This window comes from Clavelina lepadiformis, chromosome 5 (assembly GCF_947623445.1).
Source record: "Clavelina lepadiformis chromosome 5, kaClaLepa1.1, whole genome shotgun sequence".
Taxonomy (NCBI): domain Eukaryota; kingdom Metazoa; phylum Chordata; class Ascidiacea; order Aplousobranchia; family Clavelinidae; genus Clavelina; species Clavelina lepadiformis.
The window spans coordinates 14,107,437-14,134,184 of record NC_135244.1 but is presented as its reverse complement, the minus strand read 5'-3'; the positions used below and the strand labels follow the sequence as shown (position 1 = coordinate 14,134,184).

Here is a 26,748-nt window from a genome sequence, read left to right as displayed (position 1 = left end):
TATAACATAAGTTAAATTACGAAAAGTATTTCGGAAAACGTCAATAAATCAGTTTGATCTATAGGTTGATTGGTTGATTGGTTGAATTTAGTATAGGTTGATCAAAAGGGTCAAAACATCCGCGAATACATTGTGTAGCCAACATAGCTAATTTTTCTAGACGTATATAACATAAGTTAAATTACGAAAAGTATTTCGGAAAACGTCAATAAATACATATATTAAAAACAACAACTGACGTTGTTTAGACTTTAGAGCTTTTGTCCGAAATTTTGCAGTTTTCAAGCTCCGTTACAGAAGCAGTGCACGAGCTCAGTAATACGTCAGAACACGAACAACCTTTCTGAGAAACAATCAGTAGAAGTTTTCTAACTCGAATATGACCTAATTGCACTATTCAAAACGCTGCCACAACAATTAATGTTTACACTGGAAGAATATACTTATCAGTAGTTCTAGGGTCCTTGCATTTTTGATAACCTTGCATAGGCCAGAGTGCAGTGCACTGACTAAGATTTTTGACAAAACAGTACTGCAGTGTATTTGTAAGCAATCGACACTCTAATTATACTTATGGCAAATACTGTAACTTAATACAACGTATTTCTAGCAATAAAACATTGCAATACGGTTTTAGGCCTATCAACATAGTATGTGAACGTCAAAATTACGAAAACATTTTACATTGAAAGTGCACTACGAATTGGTTTACGAAGTATACAAAACGAACTCTACGACACATGTATTATGGGGCAAATCCAAAAATAAATTGGCCTTAAATCAAAAAGTAGTTGTCAGTGAATATACTGGGGCAAGGGTTTGGATTGATCTTTAGTAGTTAAGCAGCTATTGCCATAAATAAATGCCAGAGAAACGCAAAATTATCTCTTAATTATGACATAGATCGATCTATGTTCGTGGTTCTTATTACGTTCCAACACGAGTGAAGCGGAGGTGGTCTTCGCCTGCCGCTGGCTTGTTACAATCGAAGAGGTGTAGCCATGTCACACCTCTAAGGTTGTAAGCACTAAGCAATTGTGCAATTAGTTGGCTACTTGGTAATATATGACTAATAAGCAAATATCAAATATGTTCCAACTTCTCGGCATTGCAATATTGTTCATTATCAGAATTAATTAGCTTGTGTCAATCATGGAGTGTACGTGAAATATATGGCGACGTTACAATAGAAGAGTTGGGACCACAGCATGAAAGAAACAAGATGAAGACGACCTCGCACATTACCATTCATCCGCAAAATATCAGGTTATCATTGAATATATAACCCAGATATAACCGGCCTTTCCTATAAAATTAAAATTTAACGTTTTCAGAAAGGCTATAATAACCGTTTTTCGTATATACATTATCAGCAACACGGAGAACAGTATAAATAGCGTAACAAAATTTAACCTTCATTATGAAAACGTTAAAATAAACTCCGCTCAATGCGTAAGTTATATGATCTATTATATAGTAGGCTACCGATTGTGATAAGCGCCTGATTGCCACAGATAAAGCTACTTGACCATCAACATTTATGCTGCAATATCTAACATCGATTCTTTTAAATTTATGAAGACAGTGGGCCAATGCCAAAGCGCCCTCGTTGCCAAATCCGTTTCTATCCACACGCAACACTTCCATCTGTGAAAAAAAAAAATCAAAACTATATGCTCTTAGTTTAACGATCGATTAGCTGTTGTTTAGCTTCATTAACCGAAAAAATGTTTGTTTGTCTGTTCGCTCGTTACCCCTTTAATTCCTCTCCCAATGTCACTACCGAGTACCGACTTATAAGCGAGTACCGAGTACCGAGTACCGAGTACCGAGTACCGAGTACCGAGTACCGAGTACCGAGTACCGAGTACCGAGTACCGAGTACCGAGTACCGAGTACCGAGTACCGAGTACCGAGTACCGAGTACCGAGTACCGAGTACCGAGTACCGAGTACCGAGTACCGAGTACCGAGTACCGAGTACCGAGTACCGAGTACCGAGTACCGAGTACCGAGTACCGAGTACCGAGTACCGAGTACCGAGTACCGAGTACCGAGTACCGAGTACCGAGTACCGAGTACCGAGTACCGAGTACCGAGGACCGAGGACCGAGGACCGAGGACCGAGTACCGAGTACCGAGTACCGAGTACCGAGTACCGACATATTTCGGAACAAGTTGGCTCTTATATTTATGATCCCGGCATCAAAATCCTTTGCTTAAACATCCAAATTTGGATTTTTTTCACGATGAGAAAAATAAACTGATAAAAAAAAATTCAAGTGCTCTTCATAAACAAATTACATACATTTAAGGATGTAGAATACATTTTAATGGATGGATAAAATGAAGTCATTTGGCAGGCTCGAATAGTGAGCTTGATCTTGCAGGAATATAAACTAGAATATCGTATATAAGTTACTCGCGCATATTTGCCACAAATAGGTTCTTAAAATATTCCAGCTGAACGATTGAGTTTGATATCCGCGTGACACTCTACGCACCACATAGGCTATAGGCTATGAATTCTATAACCGCCAGAGCTAGCGAGTGTACATAACAACTCCTGACGGTAGCAAATAAAGGAAGAAGAGGAGATATACATAACTGGTTGTACTTGAGTAAGTTGGAAAAGTATTGCACTTTGTATTATCTGTTACATGCTTATCACAGCTTTTACACATTTTTTTTATATTGTGACTCTCTTTTTTATTGCAGGAATAAAACTAATCGTTTTCGGCGTTAAGTGTGAAACAGGGTAAGTTATCCACAATAACTGTGGAAATTGCTAAACTTGTAGTGATCGAGAAACAAATTTTACAAAACAATATAACTCTTTTAAATTTGAAAAGAATTCTCTGGCGTTAAGAAGTTCTTACTTTACGTTACTTAGGTGAGGTCTGAGCTCGTTTTCGTCACTATATTTTTAAAATACATGACATCTTGCGGAAACGGAGATTTCAGGGAATAAAAACTGTAGCAAACGGCCTTAATTTTGGTACCGGGCACAGTCAGCTGCCAGCTCTCCGCAGTTGCAGCAAATAAACATCATTCAAAAATATAGCACCTCTAATATTCCTCTTCCCACATTAATAGAATTCTGCAACATTTTTCGTACCGGTTGAGCACTGCCTATCATCATAGCTTCTGACAAGAGTTTAATGCCAGCTGATGTGATGTTGCAATGACAAATGTGCAGTTTTCTCAGCTTGTGGAGACACTGTGATAATGCAGCGATTCCACCATCACCCAATTCATTATTGAAGCTTGCGTTAAGATATTCCATCTATACAGGAAGTTACAACAGCTTTAACCCGTTTTAGACTAGTTAAAAACAATTTATAGCATTTTTACATAAAAATATAGATGAAACGCTTTTCAAAAATATCCTATTGAAAACACTCAAAAATCGTAAACAAATATTGATAAACGTATACCGGGTGAGACAAATTCGTAATTGTGTTGGAAATTGCTCCCATTCCTACTTCTTTGATTGCGCAGTTTGAAACGTCCAAACGTTTGAGATTAAGCAAGCATGGTGATAATAACAGAGCACCGGCGTCACCGAACATGTTTTCCGATAGATTCATTTCATGCAGCTAAGAATAGAATAAACCCAATCTAGCATTTTACTCAATAAACATTATTATTTTTGTTGAACAAAATTATCTTTCTGTTTCCTTTTACCTAACATCTCTTGTGTCAGATAGCCTATACGGTATTCAGGTTTATCTAAAAGAAGGCTCCTATTTTTTGAAATCATTTGTACGGCTTCTTATTAAGAGTGCTTGCAAAGCTATAGGGGGCCTATTTTTTGCCATTATTTTGCCATCATTTTTTGTCATATTCGTTTGATCACAAACGTATGCACGAAAATAAGCATGCTTGTCCTGTTAATCGGTACAGTAACGTACAGCCTATACGTATGTACGGTATAGTTTATACGCTCAACATTTTGAGTATCTTTTGTTGATATGGGTTATAACTTTATAAGACAACGTTTTTACACTTTCAAGCCGAACGTTGCAGCGTTTTATAATGTACGGTAATTTTTCTGTAACAGATTTAGCCAACATGCCCCTTCTAATTGGGCGCTAATATTATCAAGGAAAAGTGCTACTTTAATTCCAATGGCCGAATAATCTTATATACAGGTAATCAGTATATTATAAGAATCATAATCACTTGACTTTATCTATACATTTCCCAATTTACCTCGCAAATGTAATCTACAGTATATACCAGTAAGTATAACAACTTAAAAAACAATAAACAATACATTTTACCACAGCAAAACGTGTTTTGTGTTTTTGGTTTGACGGCGGCATCAGGAGTATGGTTGAAGAAATAAGCTGCAGGGTATTTAATTTGCTTTGTTTATCCACCCTGAGGTTTACCAGCCTCTATTTTCAACGTCCAAACAACATACCGTACAGCAAGAAAAGTGTTACGGCTAAAATATTTCGCACATATTGTTCAACAATATTTCGAGAAACTTCCGTCCCTAAAATAGCCGCAAGTATTGAGAAAAGTACAAAACAAGAATGGAAACGGTTCCAGTGTTTGAGGCCTGAACCCAACACTTATCTTAAAAGTCGATTTAGATATGCCTTAAACTTGTTTTACCGAATAAGCTGAAGATATGGAATCGATGCTGTTAAAATACCCTACTACAAGATCTATACAGTGTACCACTAATTGGATGGGTGAAAACGTGTATTATCAACAAAGGATACTCGAAGAAGTATACCTTGTACATAGAAGTAACTGTACCTCATACGTACCTAATTATACTGATAGGATAATTTATAATTATAGCATAGTAATTTTATTACATACGGCACTGGTTGCAAAATTTATTATGGCAAAAAATAGAAGGTTCTCTTGATTAGAAGCCACACAAAATTTTTTCGTAAAAATAATGCACAAAATGATTTGCATAGATACGGTGTTTACTCACTGGTGTTGACACTTTCTGCACAGCTTTCGACAATGCTTCGACACCAACTTCTGTAATTTCGCAGCGTGAGAGGTTTAATATTTTGAGCTTGTGAATACATTTCGACAAACAAACCGCTCCAAAATCACCTAACTTGTTCAGCGACAAATCGAGATACTTCATCTGGAAAATCAAACGGAATTTAGTGGGCTAATTAATTAATTTTTATTATTGATGTCTGAAAATATGTTGGTTCAGCATAAAAACAACATCACACAGCGCATGTACTTGATTAGTGCATCGAAGTTAATTTTGTCGTCATGAGAAATGATTTTGGTTGAATTAATTACAAATGTGTGTTTCCATTATCCATAGCTATGGAGTTACTAGCAAATTTATTAATTATCAACAGACGAGTTTTAAAATTTTGATTAGTAGCATTTAACCAATCAAAAACAAGCAAAGTTGTAGAAATTCAAACAGAATAATAACAAACAGAAAACACATTTACCCTTGCAAGAGCGTCATAATTGCGAACCATGTAACTGATGCAAAAACCGAAAACATTTCCTACACGCTGGCTTTTGTCAGAACGCATCTCATTCAAAAGTAATGCATTTCTTACCGGTTGTTCTAACGCAGCTATTGCTGTTGACAAAGGGACAATTGCTTGTTCAGAGAGTCCACAATCACGAATCGACAACTTCAAAATGTTGTGAATGCAGCTTGATAACGATGAAGTTCCCCTTTCGCCGAAGTTATTTCCTTTTAGTTCAAGTGTTACTAACTGAATAAAAAATTACGGTAATAAAATAATATCCAATCGTAATCGTCATACCACTGCAGTGAACTATATGCAACCGCGTATATTACGCACAATGAATATGTAAAATAGCGAAGATAAAAAATTGTATAAATGGTTATACTTTGTCATCTTCACTATTACAACAAGTATTAATTTACGTAATTATAACTTAATGTTTATAAAATTCATACATACAAGAATACATGATATAAACTTGGACGCATTTATATACGTACAACTATCGGCCTATTTTAAGTACGTTTATTGTGCTTATCAATTTAATTATATCTAAATGTAACATATGTATATACAGTGAGACCTCGTTAATCCGGACCACTTCGTTTCGTCAAAAAATGTCGGTTTAGCGGGGTAGCCGGATTATCGGAAAGTAAAAAATCAATCAATCTTGCAAATGCAGCACCGTGTTCAAAACGCAGTATGCACCTTACTCCAATTCTAAGTACCGAGTTTCTGGCTGGACAGCAACCAAAATAAAATTATATTTTTTATGTGATCCAACCCAGTGTCGAACTCCAGAACCACCGTATTTAAGACGAATGCTCTAAGCCAGAAGTGACGAACATGCGGTCGCAAATCGGTTTGACAACCGCTCGTGCATTGCGAAGCATTCCGGCGGGACCAGCAGTCTTGAACTTTCTTTGACCTGTTTCTAATCTTTGCGCAATGCGATATCAAAAGCTGATAGCACAATTGAGTTGCAGCAGTATGTCTTCAATAGATTGCCGCACTCAACCGATGTACTGTACATAGTTTTTTGCGTCCGCGGAAGCGTTGTTTGTTAGTGTTGATGAACAATTTATTTTTTCGTTTCTAAAATACTGTACAGTATTTCATAGTATGACTAAAAAGCTGTGCGGCTTACTCAGCTGTAACTGACAAAGTGGCTTGCCACAACGAATAGGTCCGTCACCCCTGCTACAACGTTATTATGCAACGCAACGTAATTGACCGCAACGTTATTATGCGTAGATAATCGGCTATTGTTTCGTCAACTAACTACATACTGTATTAGGACAATCGTGAATTATTTTCGTTTAACTGTTAATAATCCGGTTTATCGGATTTTATTGCTATTGATTTAGCACATTTGTTCCAAAACTTTTGTGTCGGAGTCGGACAGCGGGGTTTCCGGATTAAAGGGGTAAAATGCATAGGAAGAAATCCGTTCCCGGCAGTTTTGTGTCGGATAGCGGGGATTCCGGTTCATCGGGGTACGGATTAACGAGGTCTCACTGTATTACCAGTGGTGGTCAAATTAAGTATAGAAGATTATTAAGTAGAAAGATTGTTTTTCCGGAAAACGTTACCCTACTACATTAAGTAGAAGTACGGCTCTTCAAAAATACTCACGTATGAATTGAAATTGTATGAATTAAAAAGTAGATCATTTTAAACTACTGAGTAGTAGCTTGAAAAGTAATCATCAATCTTAGCTTTCTAAAATAAAGGTTTTGAAAGCATAACTTGTTCCTAAAATCCAACTGTTTTGCTGTATTATAAGCTAAATAAAAATGTTTGGAATTGCACCTATGTGAAGTTTACATATACATAAGCATACTTAAAAATCGTTTAATTTTGATAATAAACCATAATTAGCTTCGTCAGATAATTTCTACAATTAATTCAGTTACAAAGAGTTACCAAGAGTTACCAAGCAACAAATTAAGTCCATGGGTAATATCAGTAGATTCGAAGTATAGATATCCAGCAGACAAAAAACACCAGACTTATAATGGTCGACACACAAACAAAAAGTCGACAACCGCGCCGTTTACTGAAAAGTGACAAATATTCCAAACAATCGAGGTTGTTAAAACCTAAAAACCTGTCATCCACCCTTATTAATGCGACGATATTAAAGAATGGTATTACTGCAAATTACTGTACTTCAAACTAAAACGCCAACTGCTTTCTACATCAGCACATTGTGATCCTATTCAAGGACGTTGCTTTGGATTAAGAACTACATAGTCATAAATAAAGGAGAAGTACTCATAGGAAAAACTATTACTTACAACCATACTAACAAGTAGACGAAGTAGAAGAAATTTATATAGAAATAGTTTACTTGAGTAAAACTACTTCGTGTCAGACCACGGCTGTATGTGTATATATTAGGCGTTTAAAAATCATTTTAATAAACAAATGTCGTGTAGCCTTTCGTTAGTTATTTCAGCTTTAAAAAACATGTTGACTTGCCGGATATGAAAGGATTCTTATTGCTCCTGATAAAAACTCCATACCAGTTCCAGTAACATTGCAGTTGTGAAGAAAAATATTTCTAATCTTGTGGATGCACTTTGACAGAGCAATGTCGATTCCATTACCGAATAAGGGATCAACCAACTGTATTTTTTCCAGCTAAAAAGTGAGAAACGCTTGTTAAGTATAACCCTGCTTGTTAATTATGCGGTGAATCTTGACAGACAGTTTTCCACTGGCTATACTAGCTTTATCTTACTGGTCGTGTAAACGCGTTGATTTCTTCGGTTAACACTCGAAATTCATTGGGTGACATTTTCCATTTGTTAAGGCTAAAACTTTTCACATTTTGCAGACATTTTGTCAAACAAAGAGTTTCATCGCAATGAAATGTTTTGTTGCTTATCTCAAGATAATCCAGCTGAAAAGTTACAATGGTACATAAAAATGATAATTGATAATAATACTAAGTTAGCATGCTGGTTGTTTCTAATCGGTAAGAGGTTAAAGTTTCTTACTGGCTCTGATAGCAGCGTAATCGCATTCGATAAATATTCCATTCCAACAGAAGAAAGTTCAACACCATGCATCTTCAGCTTTCTTATATTGCGAACGCTTAATGCAAAATCTCTTGCTGTTTCGTCATCCAGCTCAATATTTCTCAGAAGTAACATCTCGAGCTGATGCGATAAATTTCACATGAAATGATAGTTTTCGGTGGTAATGAATTTAGTTATTTAACAGAAAACGAGAGTTTGCCCTTTTGATGAAAAACGAATTGAATTGCTACATCACTGACTACTACTGGAGAAAGTTGTTGCTATGTCAGTGTAATGAAAATATCGTCCTCGAAGCTTGTCTGAAATTTACTTATATGGCTTACCGGTCTTTCAAGACTTCTTATGCTTTGCGCCAAGTTGACAATCTGTTGTGAAGCAACAACTGTTTTCGACAAACTTAGACGACTAATGATTGGCAAGCATCTACACAATGCTTCTATGTCTTGTTCCGAAATGCTTAGACTCGAAAGGCTAACAAGCATGATCTAAAATAAAGAGTAAAATTCCCCCCTCCGTCATGCATGCACCAAACAAAAAGAATTTAAATAAACAAAATCAACTGAGATTACTTTACTTTAATATTGTTTAATGTTTGTGTATTACGAAAAAACATATAGGCTACTATTCAGTATGAAATAACAAACCAGCGACTTTCCGTTATGTAAGGTATACCTTCACATTATGTCGTTGGATTGTTGCAGCTATCTCACGAAACAAACGATACAAGCTACCGCCGCTACAACGAGAAAGCTCCAGTTTCAGAAACCACTGAACTCTGGTCGAGCAAAAATGATAGTGCAAATTTACCGCATCGCTTGGCAGAAGATCGCAGGATAGACAGATCGTTGAGGGCATTGCATGGGAAACTGCATGATTGAAATCTGTCAGATTTGCCTCCTTAAGCCATCCACATACTCTCAAGTAACGAGTTGCCATGTTTTCGAAGGATACGGGGGTACACTCGAGAAGGAATTCTTTCAGCATTTCTTTTCTGTTTGTGAGGTGACTTTCACTAACCAGTGGAAAAATTTTCCTTAAACGTTTGGATGTCTCTTTGGCACAGATTCCGTAGGCAAACTTAGAGACAACTTCAAATCTACTTTCCCCAAATTTGTGGAACCAGAGTTGAAGTTCCGTAGGTACCATGAAATAAATCATCTTAACTGCCACGAAAAACTCTTGCCAAATTAAATGTGAAAAGTAGCTCTCTTTGTCTCCTTCTAGTATCTTTAAACCTACGTGCGAGTCCACAAACGTATTCAGAAACGAATGCAGCGTTTTACTACTGATGTCAACCTCAGCTAAATCGGCTTCGCTGAAGATAATCTTTTGTTGCTTAAAACCATTCCACGCTAAATCTGCAAGCTTAGCCACCTCGCTTTCGTGACCATGCATATGTTCTGACCTTACAAAACCATCAAGAGCGTAAGTCATAACGCTAGTGATTGATTTCAAGCTGCTTCCTTCGCCATCTTGGATGTTCGAGTAGATACAATGCATCGTTAAAATGCAATTTACGGGGACATAACAATGAGCATTTACATCGGGATTGGCATCCAAATATTGCATGACCTGGCTGCTGACGTCGCCGCAAATCTTAAGACATAATTTTTTCTGAGAGGCCTCGGTTAATCCTAAAATACTAACAAGGAAACGTGGAATGTAACAAGGATGTAGTTCATAAAGCTGACGTGGTCTCGATGTCACGAGTTTCTTGGCACGTGGAAGCAATCTACCTGACAGGATATTTTTGATTAAAGTTTCTGCTGTCGATCGTCTTGTCAGGGAAACATTTGGTGCTAAACGTTTTGGGTGGTTGATTGCTGCCTCATCGAAACCATCAAATATCAAGACGAGGTTTTCGCACTGATTCAGATGATGCAATATTTTAAAATCTGATTCATCGTCATGTTCCCACTCACATAAGCTGCTCATCAACAACAGTTCAAGAAGGTTGAACTCTACAGTAAAATCCACGTTACGAAAGGCGATATGAAAGATATACTGTGCTTGAATATCTAAATCCCCCTCCAAAATTGCTTTGGTCAGCAACTTGGTTAAGGTGGTTTTGCCGATTCCAGCTTGACCAATGACTCCGACAACGTTCCCGTGAGTACAAATAAAGTTGCCCTGGTCAGTTTCGTTTCTGAACTTTCGGTAAGCTTCTTGTTGTGCCGATTGTTTTGCAGCGCTAAATATTTGTTTTGGATTAAGACTGGCATAGTCACAAGGATGAGCGGTCTTTCTTCGATGAAAGTGTTCCAGATCTCCAGCAGAGGCAGGGTGGGGTGGATAAGGAGTTATTTCCAGAGGAACTGCCTCAACGTCGCCATCAAAATCGATTGGCCATTCCATTGAACGATAAGCAACTAACTTTGCACTATTCATCAAAACGTCTTCTAATCTGTGAACTGGAAAGTTTATAAATACTTAATTTCGTTAGAAGTTCATTGGCGCACAAAAGTAAAAGTGTTAAACATAGAACACATCAAACGTACAAATAAACAAAAGCTATAAAATTTTTAAATATATACTTCAAAACTTACATAACTCTTCCGAATCGTTTCGTTGAACGGAATGATTTGTCGAATTTTCAGGTACCGTTTCGTAGCTGGAACTATTCAATTCCATATGGTAGTGAGTTGCTCTGTTATCATGGTAGTGCATTGTCCGGTCATCTGTGTAATTCATCGACCGCAGATCAATTTTACAGCTGCGATCGTTTTGCACGTGGTATTGTGTGCTATGCTGACTTTGATCTACAGCATATAAATATATTACGTTATAAAACCAAGAGCTGAAGTATATTATAGCCTACATTGGAAACAAAAGGAAAACATAATTTGTTGAACGCTTGGGCACAGACGTAACACACCTACCTAATTTTGAAACAGTGCGACTAGACATATGTAGAAAGATACGATATGCTCATAAATTAACAAATAAGCATAGATACTGTAACTTATTTTATGACGTTTATTTCTACTCTCTATTCTATAGGTTATAGGTTCTCTATAAAGTTTACATTTAACCTTAATACTTACCCACATTGGTATCTCCAATGTGTACTGAACTTTTGTGAATGTTAATCGGATCTGGAATAGAAAAAAAATCTAATAATTATCATCACACTGATACCATTCGACGCATCCTTTTGCACAAGCATATGACATGCTATATCTCCTCCTGGTTTATCCCAGACAAAAGCTTGCATACCAAGCGCTCACCACCAAGGAACTGCTCTGCTAGCGCCTCTTTTCTAATCTTAGCCGCTCAAATTCATGCAAGACATTCCACGCAGTAAAGCGAGGACTGTCACATACCCGATTAAGTGACCATACAGCAAGGTTGGCCAACCGCTAAAATGAACCACTGTTGACTTATATGTTCCGCCTTTGGAAAACCGAACAAATCTCATGATATTGATTTGTTAAATGTACGTGCTTTGCTCCAACCAGGATAGCAGACTTTTCTATCCAAAACACTCCAAAATTCGACGTCTGCTGCATATATTCGATAGCCGTCTATAGCGTGTTTCCCAGAACTGGATAGGATACACTCAGCAGTCACGTGACCTTTAGAACCATACGAAAAATTTAAAATTGATCTACTGTAAATAGTGGCCTTGGTGACGGATAAGGTCGTGGTGGCTGGTGGTGTATATTCGTAGTATTTTGAAAGAGTATACACGCTATTGCATGTAACTGCCAAAATGGCAACCGATTAGTCAATTTCAAAAGCGAACATTCGCTCACTGTCACTATACTCTGTAATGTTTCAACACACAAATTGACAAGAAATCAAAGCAACAGCGCAAAAATGAAACAAAAGTGCGGGATCGGACCTAATACCAGCGGAACTTTTAACTTTGTTGGCCACATACTTATTAAGGAGGACCAGCAACAACTGGCTATAGTTTGGTACACAAAAGAACTACATCATTAAAACTGAACAAGGTTGATCATTCCATTGTTTAAGGTACGCTCCAAATGTGATCGGAGCTTGTACCAGGTATTTCAATTGTGTGTTCTTGTTACTGTGTAGGATTCTCGAAGGGCATAACTCGATCTTTTATGGCACGAGAACAAACTGTACTTTGGAATTCGAGAAACACGAGCCGACATTCGCCCAAGAAGGTATTGGTTGTTGCACACGAAGAAAACTTTTGCTCTGCAACAACTCTTCGAAATGTGCAAAGAATTCTGCTGACTATTGCACATTGGTCTTTCGTATTTCGCAGCAGCATTTGGTAACGTACATAGCTACAACTGGGCAAAATTCATGTGGTCAATACAATTTTCAAGAAATATTGAGCAGTTACAGTGGTTAAACCACTTGCTGGCCAGCTTTTCGAAATCAGTGACCGATCATTTCCAAAGAGAAAGCCGAAATCCCCTGTTGGTAAAAGATGTCATTATTATCATTGTCAACAGCATTGCCACTGCAAGTAAGGCAAAGAAAAATTCTGCTAAAATCTTTAAACTAATTTGCCTACTGTCATTATTATCTAACTTCAAACAATGTCTGTTTTTGGGGTATTACCTTCATTTTCGTTATTGTGGCTGTGTGTCCCTTCAAAACCATGACGAGTTATACTAGAGCTGTTGTTTTCCTGGAATGTACAGGTATAAGTTCATCAACAATAAAACTACTATACAGCCAACCAATGAAAAACAAGGCGGACAACAGAAAACGATACAAAACACACAATAGGTATAATGGGGATAAGGGGTCGTCTAATGAAGTGGCTTTGCAAAGTTACTAAAGATAAGTTGTTTGCTATTCAATATAATAAATGCTATAACAATAAAATGTAGTTCTAAAATGGAAATAAAGTGCACGACACAATCTTTTCACAATGTTATTTCCTGATATGCTTTAACTTGTTTTACAGTCTACAACGTATACAAAACGTCTTGAGATAATTGCTTAGCACAAGCAACACCTAATCTAGATTCTAACATAAGCAACAAACAGTTTGACTATTTAACCAAATAAAGTTCAATTAATTAAATCAACTTAACCCTTGCCTGCTTATGTGGGGTTGAGACTTATCCACAGATCATTTTATTTGACAAAGTGCAAAAAGTACAGAAACTATAGCAATGAAATTTTTTGATATTTCCTTATAATTTATCTTTTGCAAGTCGATAGACCAAGTCGATAGACCAAGTAGCCTATAGACCAGGGCTTTCCAAACTGGGGGTCGCGACCCCGCAAGGGGTCGCGTAACGAACGTCAGGGGTCGCAGAGCGTATACCAATTTTACACGAAGTACAAAATACAATCAAAACAAAATATCGTCCCAGCCTAATCAACATTAAAACCGCCTTGAGACCAACATTAGCAGATGTTGAGCCACGGCTGGACTTGCTTTGTAGCAGAAAGCAGTCGCACCAATCACACTGAATAAATGTGTGTGCTTTTTTTGTTTCCAGTGGCCTACATATGTGTAAAGTAGTAAGTAGGCTTTGAGTACTGGTTGCTTGAATTCAGTCTTTGCATCTCAATAAATGTCACTAATGACAAAGGTATATTTCGCACTGCTAATCAATTTAAACGTGAAGGGTCGCGGAAAACTTCAGAAGTTTGAAAGGGGTCGCGAGCAAAAAAGTTTGGGAAGCCCTGCTATAGACTACACAGTACATATCATAATTAGATATTACTAATGAATCCTTTTAAGAATATAGGCCTATATCCAGACTTCAGAGAATTAAAACGCGAACAGAACAAAAGAGCTCTTTAAACTCCAACAAGCATACACCTTCGCTCAATAAAGAATAAGCAAAAACATTTTAGCAGGATATCGCATTTTAATGTAAAGCCAGCTTCTTGCGATGTAAAAAGTAATTAATCATTTCAAAATCGATAAAATTAGAAACACGTTTGTAAAATGCGAAGGTCTTAGTTCATAGAAAATAGTTTGTAATATTTAAGGCAGCGTTAAAATATAACTTTAAATATCGGCAAGGTATAGCATATGAAGTTTGACGAACATTGGTGATTCAACTGCAATTGTCTCTTCAGCACTTTTTGCGCTAAACATTCCGAATGATGTGACTCAGCCACGCTTACAGAACTAACTTTCAAAAACAGCTCAAATAAGATAGGGTTAAGACACTAGTATGTGCAAAGGTAAAATAGTTTGGCCGTATTGTTTAAACACAGAAACAGCACTTACGCTACTCAATTCCATTGCGATGACAACAACCGATCGAAATCAGGACATCGAATATTGATCGTTTTGTTTCCAAACTTGCCCGAGAAACTCTCGCAACTTTAACTTAGTTGCCATAACAAAATTACGATATAGGCTATTCATGTCAGGCTACGGCTAATAAAGTTTTGCTAAACACCTCTACTTGTGGTGCCTAGTTACTATCCTTCACAACACCTATTGGTTATGAAACCATTCCATAGAAATCGAAATCGGTAAAATTATCCGTGAATAATAAAAACAATCTTTTGTCAACCAATTATTATATCAAGAAAATTCATAAATTGTTTCTACATTGTAACCAATACTTAAGTAGAAAAACTAGATTCTAGTATCTAAAACTTGGTCGTTTTAGTTGTCAACAGCAAGTCAACACCATCACTATACTTTTACGCATGTTTTAATCTTTCTTGGTTTTGTCACTTTTTCCTGTGCATAATGCATATTAGTGCATGCTATTATACAGTATCAACTAGCACTGTTTTTACCCCACCTCGTCTATGTCAAAAATTGAAATAAATGAATGAATGAATGACGAATCTAACCTAAATTTTAATCATATAAGGTCAACCTATATTTGTTAGCATTTTATCTATTGTCATCTGTTTATTAGCCTATACGCCGGTATACGGTAACGTAGTTTCCTCACATCAAATGTAGCTTATACATAAAGGAAAGTTAACATAGAATTTATCATTTTATATTTTGCTTTGTGAATTTTATCTTTGGCTATTTACTTTGTAAAAGCGGCGTTATGAAAGCGTATTAGCTAGAATGCTAGATCTTATCATCCTGATATGCCTATAATTGTGGTGATTGTTTCTATCCTTTCTATACCTCACCGCCGATCGATGGCAACTTAACCCGAAAAATACTTGGTCTGTAGGTTGTTTAAGGTCACTTTTACCTTTTCGTTCACAGTGGCAATTGAAATAGCAAACAAGAAGCTGTTTTTCTACTCGAGTAGTTGGAGTTTGTGGTGTAATTTTTTAGTAAGAAACACCTGACAAAACGGATGCGACATTCTTGTTACACGAACTACTGTAAGTTGTTTTCTAGGATTCGTTTTAGAAAATGAGGCAACACTTGTTACCGATACCATCTTTATTCAATACCGTCAGTGTCGAGTCATAATCCGTGATCAACACGTTTAAGTGTCGTGTGGTAACGCAAATGGCATCACAACTTGCAAAGAAGTTTACCGTCGCCTTTGATGAGATTTCAAGATGAAAATATATCACGTTTAACAGCTTTTCTCTGCCAACTACTCAAGTTTTGTGGTAAGATATTATGCGCAGGTTGCCTGCTGATCAACCTAATCGACATATATTAAAAGTATATCAAGTACTTTATAATTACAGTATTGAGACAAATTTTCGTCAGCGTTACTGTTTCCATTTTATTATACAGAGAAATAGCTATAAGAAATATATTTTTCCCACTTTAGCCTACATATTCATGCACTGGCTTTAAAAAACGATCAAAACATTTTCAAAAGGGAAATTATATACTGTATATGATATATAGGAAAACACTTTTGATATTAATAATAGCAAGAATTTAGCAAATATTGTCAATAATTAATTTAGACATTGTCATCAAAGTTAATTCTGTCATCATTAACTTTGTATGATTAGGTCGAACATAGTTTTCAACGTAAAATCAAAGTTATAGTTAAACAAAGGACCCTGAAAACGCCTAAATGGTTACATTTTAGAGAAGCAGAAACAAATAAATATATAAGTGCTTATAAGTTATAGATTTTTCGTAGTTTATAAATCTACTGCACAGCTGATTTAGTATCGGTGAAAGCAAGCACACCAGAAGCAAAACGGATGCGTGGTTAAAAAATAATTGTATGACGAGAATTTGTACGACTGTGTAAACTGTATTCATTTATCGTTTAACAAATGATTTTGCTTAAATCTAACTCTCATTTATTGTCGACTTATTCAAAATTGAAAAACACATCTTTTTCAATTGGAATAACTTCATTTTGTGTAGCGAACTGTTAACACACGTACTATATATTCAGTGAAACCACAGCCTTCGTAGATATAGATAACATGTCAGGTGGATTTCATTATCATTATACTGAAGTATCGATGCATATCGCGTACATCTGGCTTGTGCAATTTTTCAAAGGATATTTGCTTTGCTGCATTCATTAGATAGTTTTGCCGTACCGCAGGTATACGAAACAAACTTTCTTTGTAAGCTCCGATATGTTTCGATAACAGTAATACGACCAACTAAACTTTCAGGAAAAATATCATACCAACAAAAGTTAATTGTATTTTCACATAACAGCACAAAGTAAGTGCACATTAGCCAGTCGAAACTACCTATGTGAACAAATGAGCCAACGCTTTAAATAGTGGAAAACTGGGAGGAGTGTAAACAATTCGCGACAAAATAATACAGATCTCCAGAGACTAAATGTGAGACAAAAACGACAACGACACAACGTTGTTTTCCTCCAACGTTTTAATAAAAATTAAGTTGTAAATGTAAATCCAAGAAAACAGCTTCATACATTTCATATATCCGAAAAGGTTAATCTAGTATCTAGAAGTTCATTTTGTTGAAATCATGTAAAATACCATCGTATTTCGTGTAATTATAAAAGTATAATACGATTTACTTTTTCGCGGTAAGTCTTATTTCGGTTTAACTTCAAAATGTTTTCGCTTTATTATTGTGCTGGGAAAAACATCAACACCACGGTAATCATAATGCAAAATCAGAGTATAAGGAAACCTTGATGTTAAGGGTTTTTTAAATTAAGTCTATAGGCTACTGTGCGCATTGTTATGCTGTCTGCCCAACCAAGTTTGCTATATACTGTACAAATAAAAATCACAGGGTCACGTAAACATCAAGTTAAATATCGTAGGTTTAAATGACAGTGTATTTTGAGATTACAGGCACATTTAAACAAGAGTAGTACAAGTGTTAAAATTTAGACCAAGTGCAATTGTGTTGTGTATTATGATAAATTTTAATGCGATTCTAATTAAGTTTTACGCGAAGTTTAAAACCGCTTTTCTCGACCAACAGTATAGTCCAGATTATATCCAATAATTATTAGTTGCCTTTTATAATATGTACATAACACACTTTTTTCTATAATTGTCAATTCAGTATTCTATAGCCCTTGCAGCAACAATGGTGCCGAAAACATAGTTTCGGTCAGGTAAGCATTGTTCTTCGCGCAAAATCAAGTGGGTCTTTTTTACACGTATAGCTTCGTGTTTCTTTTAAAATTTAAAGCTTGATGGTTACATTACTCTTAAAATTTTGTTGTTTTTGCAATTTGTATTGTGAAAGTTAATGGTGGCCACCGCCGAAACATCACGGAACTGTATCCAGTAGCTTCCATTTTAATTCATTAACAAAAATAAATCATTATTATTTATTTGTTTATTCGTTGGTTTAGTACATTTTACTGACAGCTATGAGCAGTAACTTTTTAGATCAGTGTACGTGGCCATCTCTTTTTCGTAAAAAAAACTTAAGCTTTGAATATGCAACCACAACCCTCAATAAACGTACGCTTGTATGAAAATTTACGTTGGAGATGTGCTTTTCACAGTTTAAATACTTGTATGTTGCAAACACGTGCAATGCACCAACCCAATTGCTACTGTATTAAGCACATCGCACGCGCACTTGCCTCCAGGGTATACGTAACTGCACGAACTGTTTACGCAGCACCGGTCAAGTGGTTTGTTTGAAAAAGAAGGCGGTAAGCTCATGAATGAGGGTGACATGTACTTGGGTGTTCCACATTAGCCTATATATATATTTGTCATTCACTCTTCTGATAGAACTTTTTTTAAATATTGAATACATACGTTTTAATACCTCTAAAGTCTAAGCCTAAGGAACGCCCAATACCACAAGGTATGTCATGCGACATGCCACCGCCGCGGTTTTCCGAGCACTATCATTAGTAACAACAAAGCGCTTTACCTTGTAATTACGCAAACAAATTTAACTTGTTTTTCCAACTTATACGAAACACATATGAACTAATGTTGTATTGTATTATGGCTTTTTACTATACTTTTAGATTAAGTTATCAAAACAAGTTTGGCAGACAACTGGATGCGTTAGAAACTTATTCAAAGCACTTGGTGAGAATCCCCTTATAACTAATTTGGTAGCTTTGAGTGTTAATACCTGTACTGTTAATCTATAATATACCGGTCCATATAAATGTTTGAATCTCGTCAATTATTACAAAAATATAGAAAAAGCTTCCCCAGGCATATCATTTTGCTTACCAAAAATGGTGGGACAAAACATGCAGTTTGACAGGATGACTGCAAACCAACAATAATTATAATTAAAGGAAAAATTATTAAAGTAAAAAAATATTTGTAAATTTACATTATATTATAGACAAAAAATACACAATAAATAATAAAAATAACTTGCAGTAAAGATTCAAGACTTTAAGGGGAGCATACTAGAAAAAACATAGTTAATTGATCACATTTCGACTAAATTAAACACAATTATCAAACTGGAGACCTGCCTTTGAATTGGATAATGACATGTGTTGTAGTGCATTGAAAGTGGCTGACATAAGCTATGGTTAAAAATGAAAATTCAATATTGTTTTGTCCTGGGCGACAATGCTGAACAAAGAAATACCAAAATTCCCTTTTAGACTCTCGTAATTAACTTCGTGTTTATGTTTAAATTGAAATAATAGGCGTTTTCGGAGTTGTATATTCGAAGGTTATTGCAAGTTAAAGAGCATAATTGAAACGGAATCGCCTGATAAAACTAGTTTCGGTCGGAAACGAGGTGGTTATACGATTAGTAATTATATTTGTTGGCGTTGCAGACAGGTTTCAAAAAATTTGCACTAGGCGTCGTGGGAAATACAACTTGTCAAAAACAATCTTCGTACGTGGTAGTTCAACCAACCTGTCACTTTTTGTTAACAAAAGGATTATGTGATAACGATCACTGGGTGGACTTTGTCTTTTATTATATACTGCAATAAAAACACGAAAGCCAGCGTTTTAATTTTCGCATCAGTGTTTATATACATAAACAATGCTGTGAAGTTATCGTTTTTACAAGGATGTCGGTGATTAAATTGTAAAAAGCTTCATTACAATGGGTCTCATACGTATTGCTGAAAGATCAAAAAAGCAAAAATTTGTTTGCGTTTGTGTTCCACACTGCATGTATTTGTGGTGACTTTCACATCTAGTACGAGACAGCCAAAGTCATTAAACGTTTTTGTATACAGAACAATTAAAGCAAAATAAAAAGAAAGGTTACGCTTGTGTTCAAATGAATACTAAAATGCGATCAAGAAACAAGACAATATTAGCGAATTCTGACGTCATTGTAGCCAGTAGCCCAGTAGTACACACAAACAAGGTAAAGTCACGATAAGAGTTAGCAGACTTAGATATGTAAACGAGAGTCAAAGTACCTTTTTGTAAACGTGCCTCGATTTTCATCAATTAGGTCTGGAACTTGAAACAAAGCGATCGAAACATCAACATCGTTTTTGAAAGTCGTGATGTCTTCCAAGTTCAAGGAAAAATTCTTTGTAAACATTTTTCCAAATACAATTACAAACACCTGCCGAAACATGCTGATGTTATGTAGCATGTTATATATTTAGACATGTGTATTTTAAGGCAAGAAAAAATCTGAAATGATTTGGAAAACAACTATATGGTTCAGTTCCTAATTTCATAATAGTGTTGGTCGTATGATCACAATATTAATTAGTCTAGGTGGACTGCAATTTGCAAACCGTCTGTTGTCAAACGTACAAACAAAATTGACGTTTAATTTAAATCTGAAAGATAATATGAATAAAGATGAAAAATTAAAGGAATAGTTTTAAAAAACATATCTCTGAATACTTAAAATGCCCACGTTTGGAAATGACGGTGTGGTTTTGAGTATGGTGCCGTATTCCAGTCACCCTAAATTTACCTGGAATACAAATTAGAGTCCATTCTACCACTTAGACAAAAATATTTGTAGTCATATATAGTAGATAGTTATATATTGTAGTCGCTCAATGTAATAAGTTTAGATCAAAAGATCATATATGACTATGAGTATAGATCACAACGGCACTGGCTACTTTTTTGTATAGAGCGATCTCACATTATCTTGTTATTTAATTTAGGTTGGTTGCGTAATTTCATTTCCATGCTCAACTTTAGTTTAAAACATAGGTCAAGTTTGTAGCGTTTGCTGTAATTTCGTATTATGCTTATGCTAATCTTAATTTAGCAATAGGTACGTGTCACAAGCGCCAGCTCTGCTTTGCCGACAATACAGCTATCTATTATATGAAACGTCATTTATGAATACAAGCTGTGCCGTAGGAAGCAGATGCTGCTTGCCATACCAAGAATTACTGTAAGTGCATTTAGCTGGAAATAAACAATATTGAATTTGATTTAATCTTTTGTATGTTAGACACTGACAACACTAAACTGCGTATTAACAATCATAAAATATGTATAAGAATAAAGAAACATGTATTATTCCTCGAACGTTTCAGATGTCAACGCGTGTGTGCGCACGCGCATTTCTGTGGCATCAAGCAAATGCCAGATGAGGAATTTCGGCTGTAGGTGCAAATTGAAGTTTGACGTAATGTTAAACTAAAAACTTAAGTTGATAAATTAATTGGTTTATTGAATAACACGGCATTAAAATTAATTCTTTTACATTAGGCGTGACCTCCTGCTAAAAACAACAAACCAGTACTAACAGCAATAAATCGCACTTGACCATACCATAAACAATAAACTATCGTCTAAAGAATAAATTACGCTTAATGATTGTTAAGACGTGAAAATTATTGTATTATATATACATGTAAGTTTACATACACAAATGTTATTTAAGGACGTCCGCCGCACGAATTTTAATTGCTAGTACTTATTAAATCGTTCGACTATCATCTCATCTTATTATGACGTGAGCTTACGTCACATGTTTGTTCCCCATCCTATCAACCATCACGTACGTCACACGAAAAAGTAGTAATTACCTTATTGCTGTTTGCTTTTCTAAATAACGTGAACGATGAAATATTAATTATTATATTTTATTTCAAATCGAGCAAAGCGTCACAGGAAAATATCTAAGTCAAGATTTTACCTCATAGGCTTAAACAACGCAAATAGAACTCACGTTTTGTGCTGGTTAACAGAAACCGGTTTTAACTGGTGCCTCGAACTGACAACTAAAGTTTAGTATGATTCAATAGCTTAAGGTTTTTCTTAGTTAAAACATGTTGGTTTCTTGTAGAATGTTCCAATGACTTCTTTGCGCACTACTGAACTGCAAAATGTTTGCCGTGCAGAGCTATTGTAGTGCAACATCATATACGATAAAAATGTTTCTATTTTAGTTTGTAGGTCAAGATGCTTTTAAATCGTAAGAACTTTAGGTCCAGGCCACGTTTGAAAAAATCATTATAGGCACTTTTTATTACTCAAAAATATGCATACTTGTTGTTTGGTTTACCCATATGTTTGTGTTTGTAGTTCAGTTATTGCGCTTTCTTCTCTTTCTTATGCGCATTTTACAAAACATTACACAGCGTTACTGAAAAAGAGGCCGGGCCACTTTTTGAAATGTCATCCGTACTTGTTAATATAATGTCGTCATCACTACAGGCAATTCGGTAACATGATCATGTCGTCACCTTGTCTTTCTCAACAAGTGCCCCCTTACTAATGGTAAAAGTTTGGTCCGTTTCGTCCTTCCTGTAGCTTTAAATATAATTGCCCTAAATTAGGGTGCTTGAAATGATTATGTAATGCGCCGAAAGGCTTAAAACGGTATTAATTTAGACAATCAAGGTCGTGCCCAAGACAAATGCCTTCAGAGAAAAAAGTTAGTCCGGTTATATTAGCCGATGGAACTCAAACTATAGAACAGTTGGGTCGCTTAGCGTGTTTCTGCGCCGTTACAAAGCAGTTATTCAATGTTTTAGTATCTTTTTAGTATTTGTGAAATATCTTAGGTAAATTTAGTTAAAAGCAGATAAGTAAACAAAGGTTTCAACAAACTTGCGGTAGATGTTGAATAGTATTCAGAAAATAAGAAACCAAGCCTGTTTTTGAAATAATCTCAAAGCTGTTGTATAAAGAATATTTTTGCAGCTTGTAGTTTAAGTTTGGTTTGAAAATTATATTACAAACGTCGCAAAACTATTCTCAAGCAATTAGCGCATTGGAAACAGATTTCAGCTATCAGATATGACAGAAATGTCGTAACAAAATAATGCATTTTATGAAATTACTTTCATACAGAAAAGCTAATTTTCGAAGTAAGCGTACAGTATATGACAGACAAATAAATATGTTTCAACCGTTTAAAAGTCATCACGAAAAGTACAAACACGATTATCTTCAAAAGTAGAACGTTGTAAATCATTTTGCAAATAACATAACTTTAGCATAAGCAATCTGAACATACTTGTCGCCTAGAAATTACAAATGGATGACAAAAGTTGTATAATCGTGTTTCAATTTTAAAACGATGTCGCGAAAGTTATTCTGCAAAGCTTGATCATCCAGTTTTGCCGGCATTGCCCTGTGGTTTTCCGTGTTATCTAAGCAAAACAGTGAGGGCCTTTCCTTTTCCCAGCGAGCAGATGTGTATCTATGCGTAACGCAGGCTGAGACCAAACACCGTTGACACAATTAGAAGAAAGGCAGAAAGAATTGAATGACTTATTTGCAGTTTTGTGCAGTATATTACGACTAGTTGGCGTTTGTGTGAGTGAAGTTACTAAAGTATCCTTTTCTCGTTTCAGGTTGAAGTTGCGGTGAATACTTTTATGAGCTTCTTGATAGCACAGCATAAAACAAAAATGGCCTTCACTTACAATAAATCTGTTTTGCCTGTTTTACCAAAACCCGATTATGCAAAACGAAACACGACCGAAAGCATCCCTCTGAGTGCAATTGAAGACAAGGAACTTCGGAAGAAATTGCGCAACAGACAGTCTGCCCTTGCTGCAAGGGAACGCAAAAAAGCGAGGATGCTTGAATTAGAGAAACAAGTCAGCGAACTTCAGGAGACAAATCGGCGGGTTGAAGACGAAAACCAATACCTGCGTGCACGCCTTGAGGTTTTAGTGAGAAAATGTTTACGAAACGGTATTATGCTGGATACCGAGCGAGACCTGCTGTGCGTTAGAGTGCCGTCACAAAACCAGATGCAACGCAGTTCAGTCTTCCAGGACGAAAACAACTTTTATGCCAATGCGGGTTTAAACAGCAATCAAATGATGGAAAACACTTACCAGCAGTCTCAAATCCAAAAGACATCCGGCGACCCATTTCCTAATTCTTTTGCTAACGACTTTTACAAAAATAATAGCAATCAGCAGCTGAATGGGAAATGCGGAATCCAAGCTCTAGGTCAGCGGCAGCAAGAGATACTACAAACTCTATCTTCCGGGGCGATACCTCAAGTACCAAGTACCAACTTTTACAATCGTACAAACACGGTTTGCCATACGCAAAATCTTGAAATAAAGCAGGAACCGGTCGACAGTTCACTCAGAATACAGAAACGTCTGGTTGCTTCTCAGGGTCATATTCAGTCGTTTGCAATGACTCAACAACAAACTAACAACAGCGGAAAACAGCATCTTCCGACAACTTCTTTAACAGCATCTACCATTTGTTCCAAAGAATCTGACATAACAAACCTCATGATGTCATCAAATTGCCAGATGAAACGGAAGGAAAACTGGGACTCTGCTGGAACGCAGTCTCTTCCTTCAATAGGCTCGATGCTGACTCTCCCAACCAAGCGCCAGCGGCTTGACCTTTCCGACGATGCACCAAGTCCAGACAATTGCCAAAACGTACTCAAAATACCCGAATTGTCCGAAAATCTGGTTGCTTCACAAGTACGCCAGACTGGTAGCAACAAACCGATACTTCTATCTCCGATTGATGAGTCGTTATTCGAAGACACGACCGAAAATGCCAAAACCAAAGATTCGGTTCAAACTTCCTCTGAACAATCTCAAGCAACACCTTCCGCATTTTTTGCCGCAAAGCAAAAAGCGTTGTTAGTTGAGAAAGACCTTTCAGACATATTGAGCGATGTAGACAATGGAGATGAAAACATGGCAATCTTGGACTTTCAAGACATCTTCCTCAACAACGAACCAGCCGATTCACCGCTTAGCGGTTTTAGTGACAGTGGATTAAGTATGGACGATTCGTTTGATTGGATGACTGACAATCCCATTTTTGACTTATAATAATTTACGTAATTTATTTATATATTTATTAACAGATTATACTCGTAACGTTATGATTGAAATTTCGTTGCAATGAATATAACTTTTTGCTGGCATCTTGAAAACGCAGTTTGTATCTCATTGCAATTCACAATAAATTTTATATAGCGCAAAAGCTAAAATTTGGCCAAAATATTTATAAAAATCTTCCTATTTTTTGCGTTAATTTTTAACGGTGGCTTTGTTGTATTTCATGGTGCATTCCCGTGTAGATTGTAAAAAATAAAAACAGATATTTATCAGGCTCAGTAATCAAACTTTTGAAGGCGTGATACAATGAGTAATACGTTACTGCGTCATTATATCATCCAAATATCCAAGACAATTACGCATTAGAAGTGTTCAAAAACTACAGCGAAATGGGCATTTTGACTCCGCTTATTATTAGAAAATTTCGAAGAATTCTTAAAAACATCAGAAAAAACACAAAAGAATTAAATACGACATTTCAAAAATTTACAACAATCATTTTCGGAAGGGCTGCCAAATTCGGTTAGTTGATGCTTCTATTCTTCAAGAAAACATATATTTTCATGTGTCATACCTCAAAGATCAAGAATAATTAAATTTGTTGGCGGAGGTCGCTTGAGTTTAAAAACTTAAGCGCAATGTCAATTTCCAAGAACATATTCTTTGATCGGTGCCAACTCTGAAGTATCGGTTTCTACGTCTAATATGAGCAATAATGAAAATGGTGCGTACTCAACGGCGAGAATGCAAAGGAGAAAGTTGGAAATTATACTTGCTAATTCAATTATTCGTCCAGTAGTAAAATGAACTTTAATTTCATGCCAGGTAAATATAAACTGACTGATGCACCGCATCAAACTCAAAAACATCCCCGGCATTTCCAAACGTGGGCATTTTAAGTATTCAAAGGTTTGTTGCTGTTTTAAACCAAGTCTTAAAATTTTCATCTTCATTGATATTTTGTTTAAATTCTAAATACGACGACAATTTTCTTTGTACTTTTGACGCTAGAAATTATACTTTTAACACCTTTGGCCAACTTAAAAACTGCTAAATTTCGAATGTGTTTATAATTAGTCGTTAGTTTTCAAATTTTATGAAATTATTTACTCGGCAAATAAAATTAAAGAACAAAAAGAGAAGCCACTTTTATAAAATTAACTTGCAACGCGTTGAGCAGCTTCGTTATTGAGTTTATACGGTATTGACAACAAAGGTCATAATAGTAACCACTATACAATATTTGTGCGGCTATAGGCCTACATGAATCAAACATTGCACACGAAATACCCCAGTGGGTATAAAAACCTGAAGCTATTTATCAGTTTGTGAAGAAATTTATCACACTTTTAACGCGAAATACATTCAGCACTTTTTGTTATCAGCTTAATATCGAACTTCATATTCAGATTTTGTGTGACGAGTATAGAGTAACTGAAAATTCCGCTATCGCATGTTTTAAAACTGAACGTTTTTTACTGACAACAGGACCAGCCGATAAAATATATACAGGCAAAGAAATTACCGACGTGTGAAGCGATATGATTAACACAAAGATTTCTTATCTGCTAATGTACTGTGACTGACGTTTCTGAACTACAGCTGTGTATGTCAAAATCTGCTATCGTTATGCTGGTTCGTGATGCTTGGTTTTTAGAAGGTAATGGTCCCGCACTCACAGCCAGCCAAAATTAGTTGCAGC

The 26,748-nt window shown here is 36.0% G+C and overlaps 3 protein-coding genes across 4 annotated transcripts; 1 reads left to right on the top strand and 2 right to left on the bottom strand.

The window, feature by feature from the left end:
* Window positions 1–530: 530 nt before the first annotated feature.
* LOC143460754 (ribonuclease inhibitor-like) lies at window positions 531–6,328 on the bottom strand. The gene is made up of 7 exons (XM_076958369.1): window positions 6,063–6,328; window positions 5,564–5,725; window positions 4,960–5,121; window positions 3,437–3,598; window positions 3,118–3,285; window positions 1,486–1,647; window positions 531–1,306 (listed from the first exon to the last, which is right to left on the bottom strand). The coding sequence occupies exons 3-7, from the start codon at window positions 5,119–5,121 to the stop codon at window positions 1,271–1,273; spliced, it is 690 nt and encodes a 229-aa protein (XP_076814484.1). The 5' UTR covers window positions 5,564–5,725; window positions 6,063–6,328; the 3' UTR covers window positions 531–1,270.
* Window positions 6,329–6,533: 205 nt separating this feature from the next.
* On the bottom strand, window positions 6,534–14,887 carry LOC143460753 (NACHT, LRR and PYD domains-containing protein 12-like). Of its 2 annotated transcripts, XM_076958368.1 has the most exons (10): window positions 14,708–14,887; window positions 13,069–13,138; window positions 11,850–12,921; window positions 11,571–11,621; window positions 11,073–11,285; window positions 9,199–10,937; window positions 8,850–9,011; window positions 8,485–8,646; window positions 8,226–8,387; window positions 6,534–8,125 (listed from the first exon to the last, which is right to left on the bottom strand). In XM_076958368.1, the coding sequence occupies exons 5-10, from the start codon at window positions 11,215–11,217 to the stop codon at window positions 7,943–7,945; spliced, it is 2,553 nt and encodes an 850-aa protein (XP_076814483.1). In that variant the 5' UTR covers window positions 11,218–11,285; window positions 11,571–11,621; window positions 11,850–12,921; window positions 13,069–13,138; window positions 14,708–14,887; the 3' UTR covers window positions 6,534–7,942. The 2 variants fall into 2 exon arrangements, with proteins under 2 accessions (XP_076814483.1, XP_076814482.1); XM_076958367.1 differs by lacking the exon at window positions 11,850–12,921.
* A 6,035-nt stretch (window positions 14,888–20,922) lies between these two features.
* On the top strand, window positions 20,923–25,320 carry LOC143461072 (uncharacterized). Its single transcript, XM_076958832.1, has 2 exons — window positions 20,923–21,154; window positions 23,571–25,320. Exons 1-2 carry the CDS (start codon window positions 21,128–21,130, stop codon window positions 25,035–25,037), a joined length of 1,494 nt encoding a protein of 497 aa, XP_076814947.1. The 5' UTR covers window positions 20,923–21,127; the 3' UTR covers window positions 25,038–25,320.
* The last annotated feature ends 1,428 nt before the right edge of the window (window positions 25,321–26,748 follow it).

Bases quoted from the DNA above. Each gene is read 5' to 3' on its own strand.
- LOC143460754 (XM_076958369.1), bottom strand. From the start codon at position 5,121: ATGAAGTATCTCGATTTGTCGCTGAACAAGTTAGGTGATTTTGGAGCG. The intron at 1,648-3,117 runs GTACGAAAAATG...TTTTTTTCACAG, and splicing joins TGATAGGCAGTGCTCAACCG to ATGGAAGTGTTGCGTGTGGA. The intron at 1,307-1,485 runs GTAGCCTACTAT...TTAATTTTATAG, and splicing joins TCAGGCGCTTATCACAATCG to GAAAGGCCGGTTATATCTGG.
- LOC143460753 (XM_076958367.1), bottom strand. The intron at 11,286-11,570 runs GTAAGTATTAAG...TATATGCTGTAG, and splicing joins CATTGGAGATACCAATGTGG to ATCAAAGTCAGCATAGCACA. The intron at 9,012-9,198 runs GTATACCTTACA...TCTTTATTTTAG, and splicing joins TCCAACGACATAATGTGAAG to ATCATGCTTGTTAGCCTTTC.
- LOC143461072 (XM_076958832.1), top strand. From the start codon at position 21,128: ATGCTGCTTGCCATACCAAGAATTACT. The intron at 21,155-23,570 runs GTAAGTGCATTT...TTCTCGTTTCAG, and splicing joins TTGCCATACCAAGAATTACT to GTTGAAGTTGCGGTGAATAC.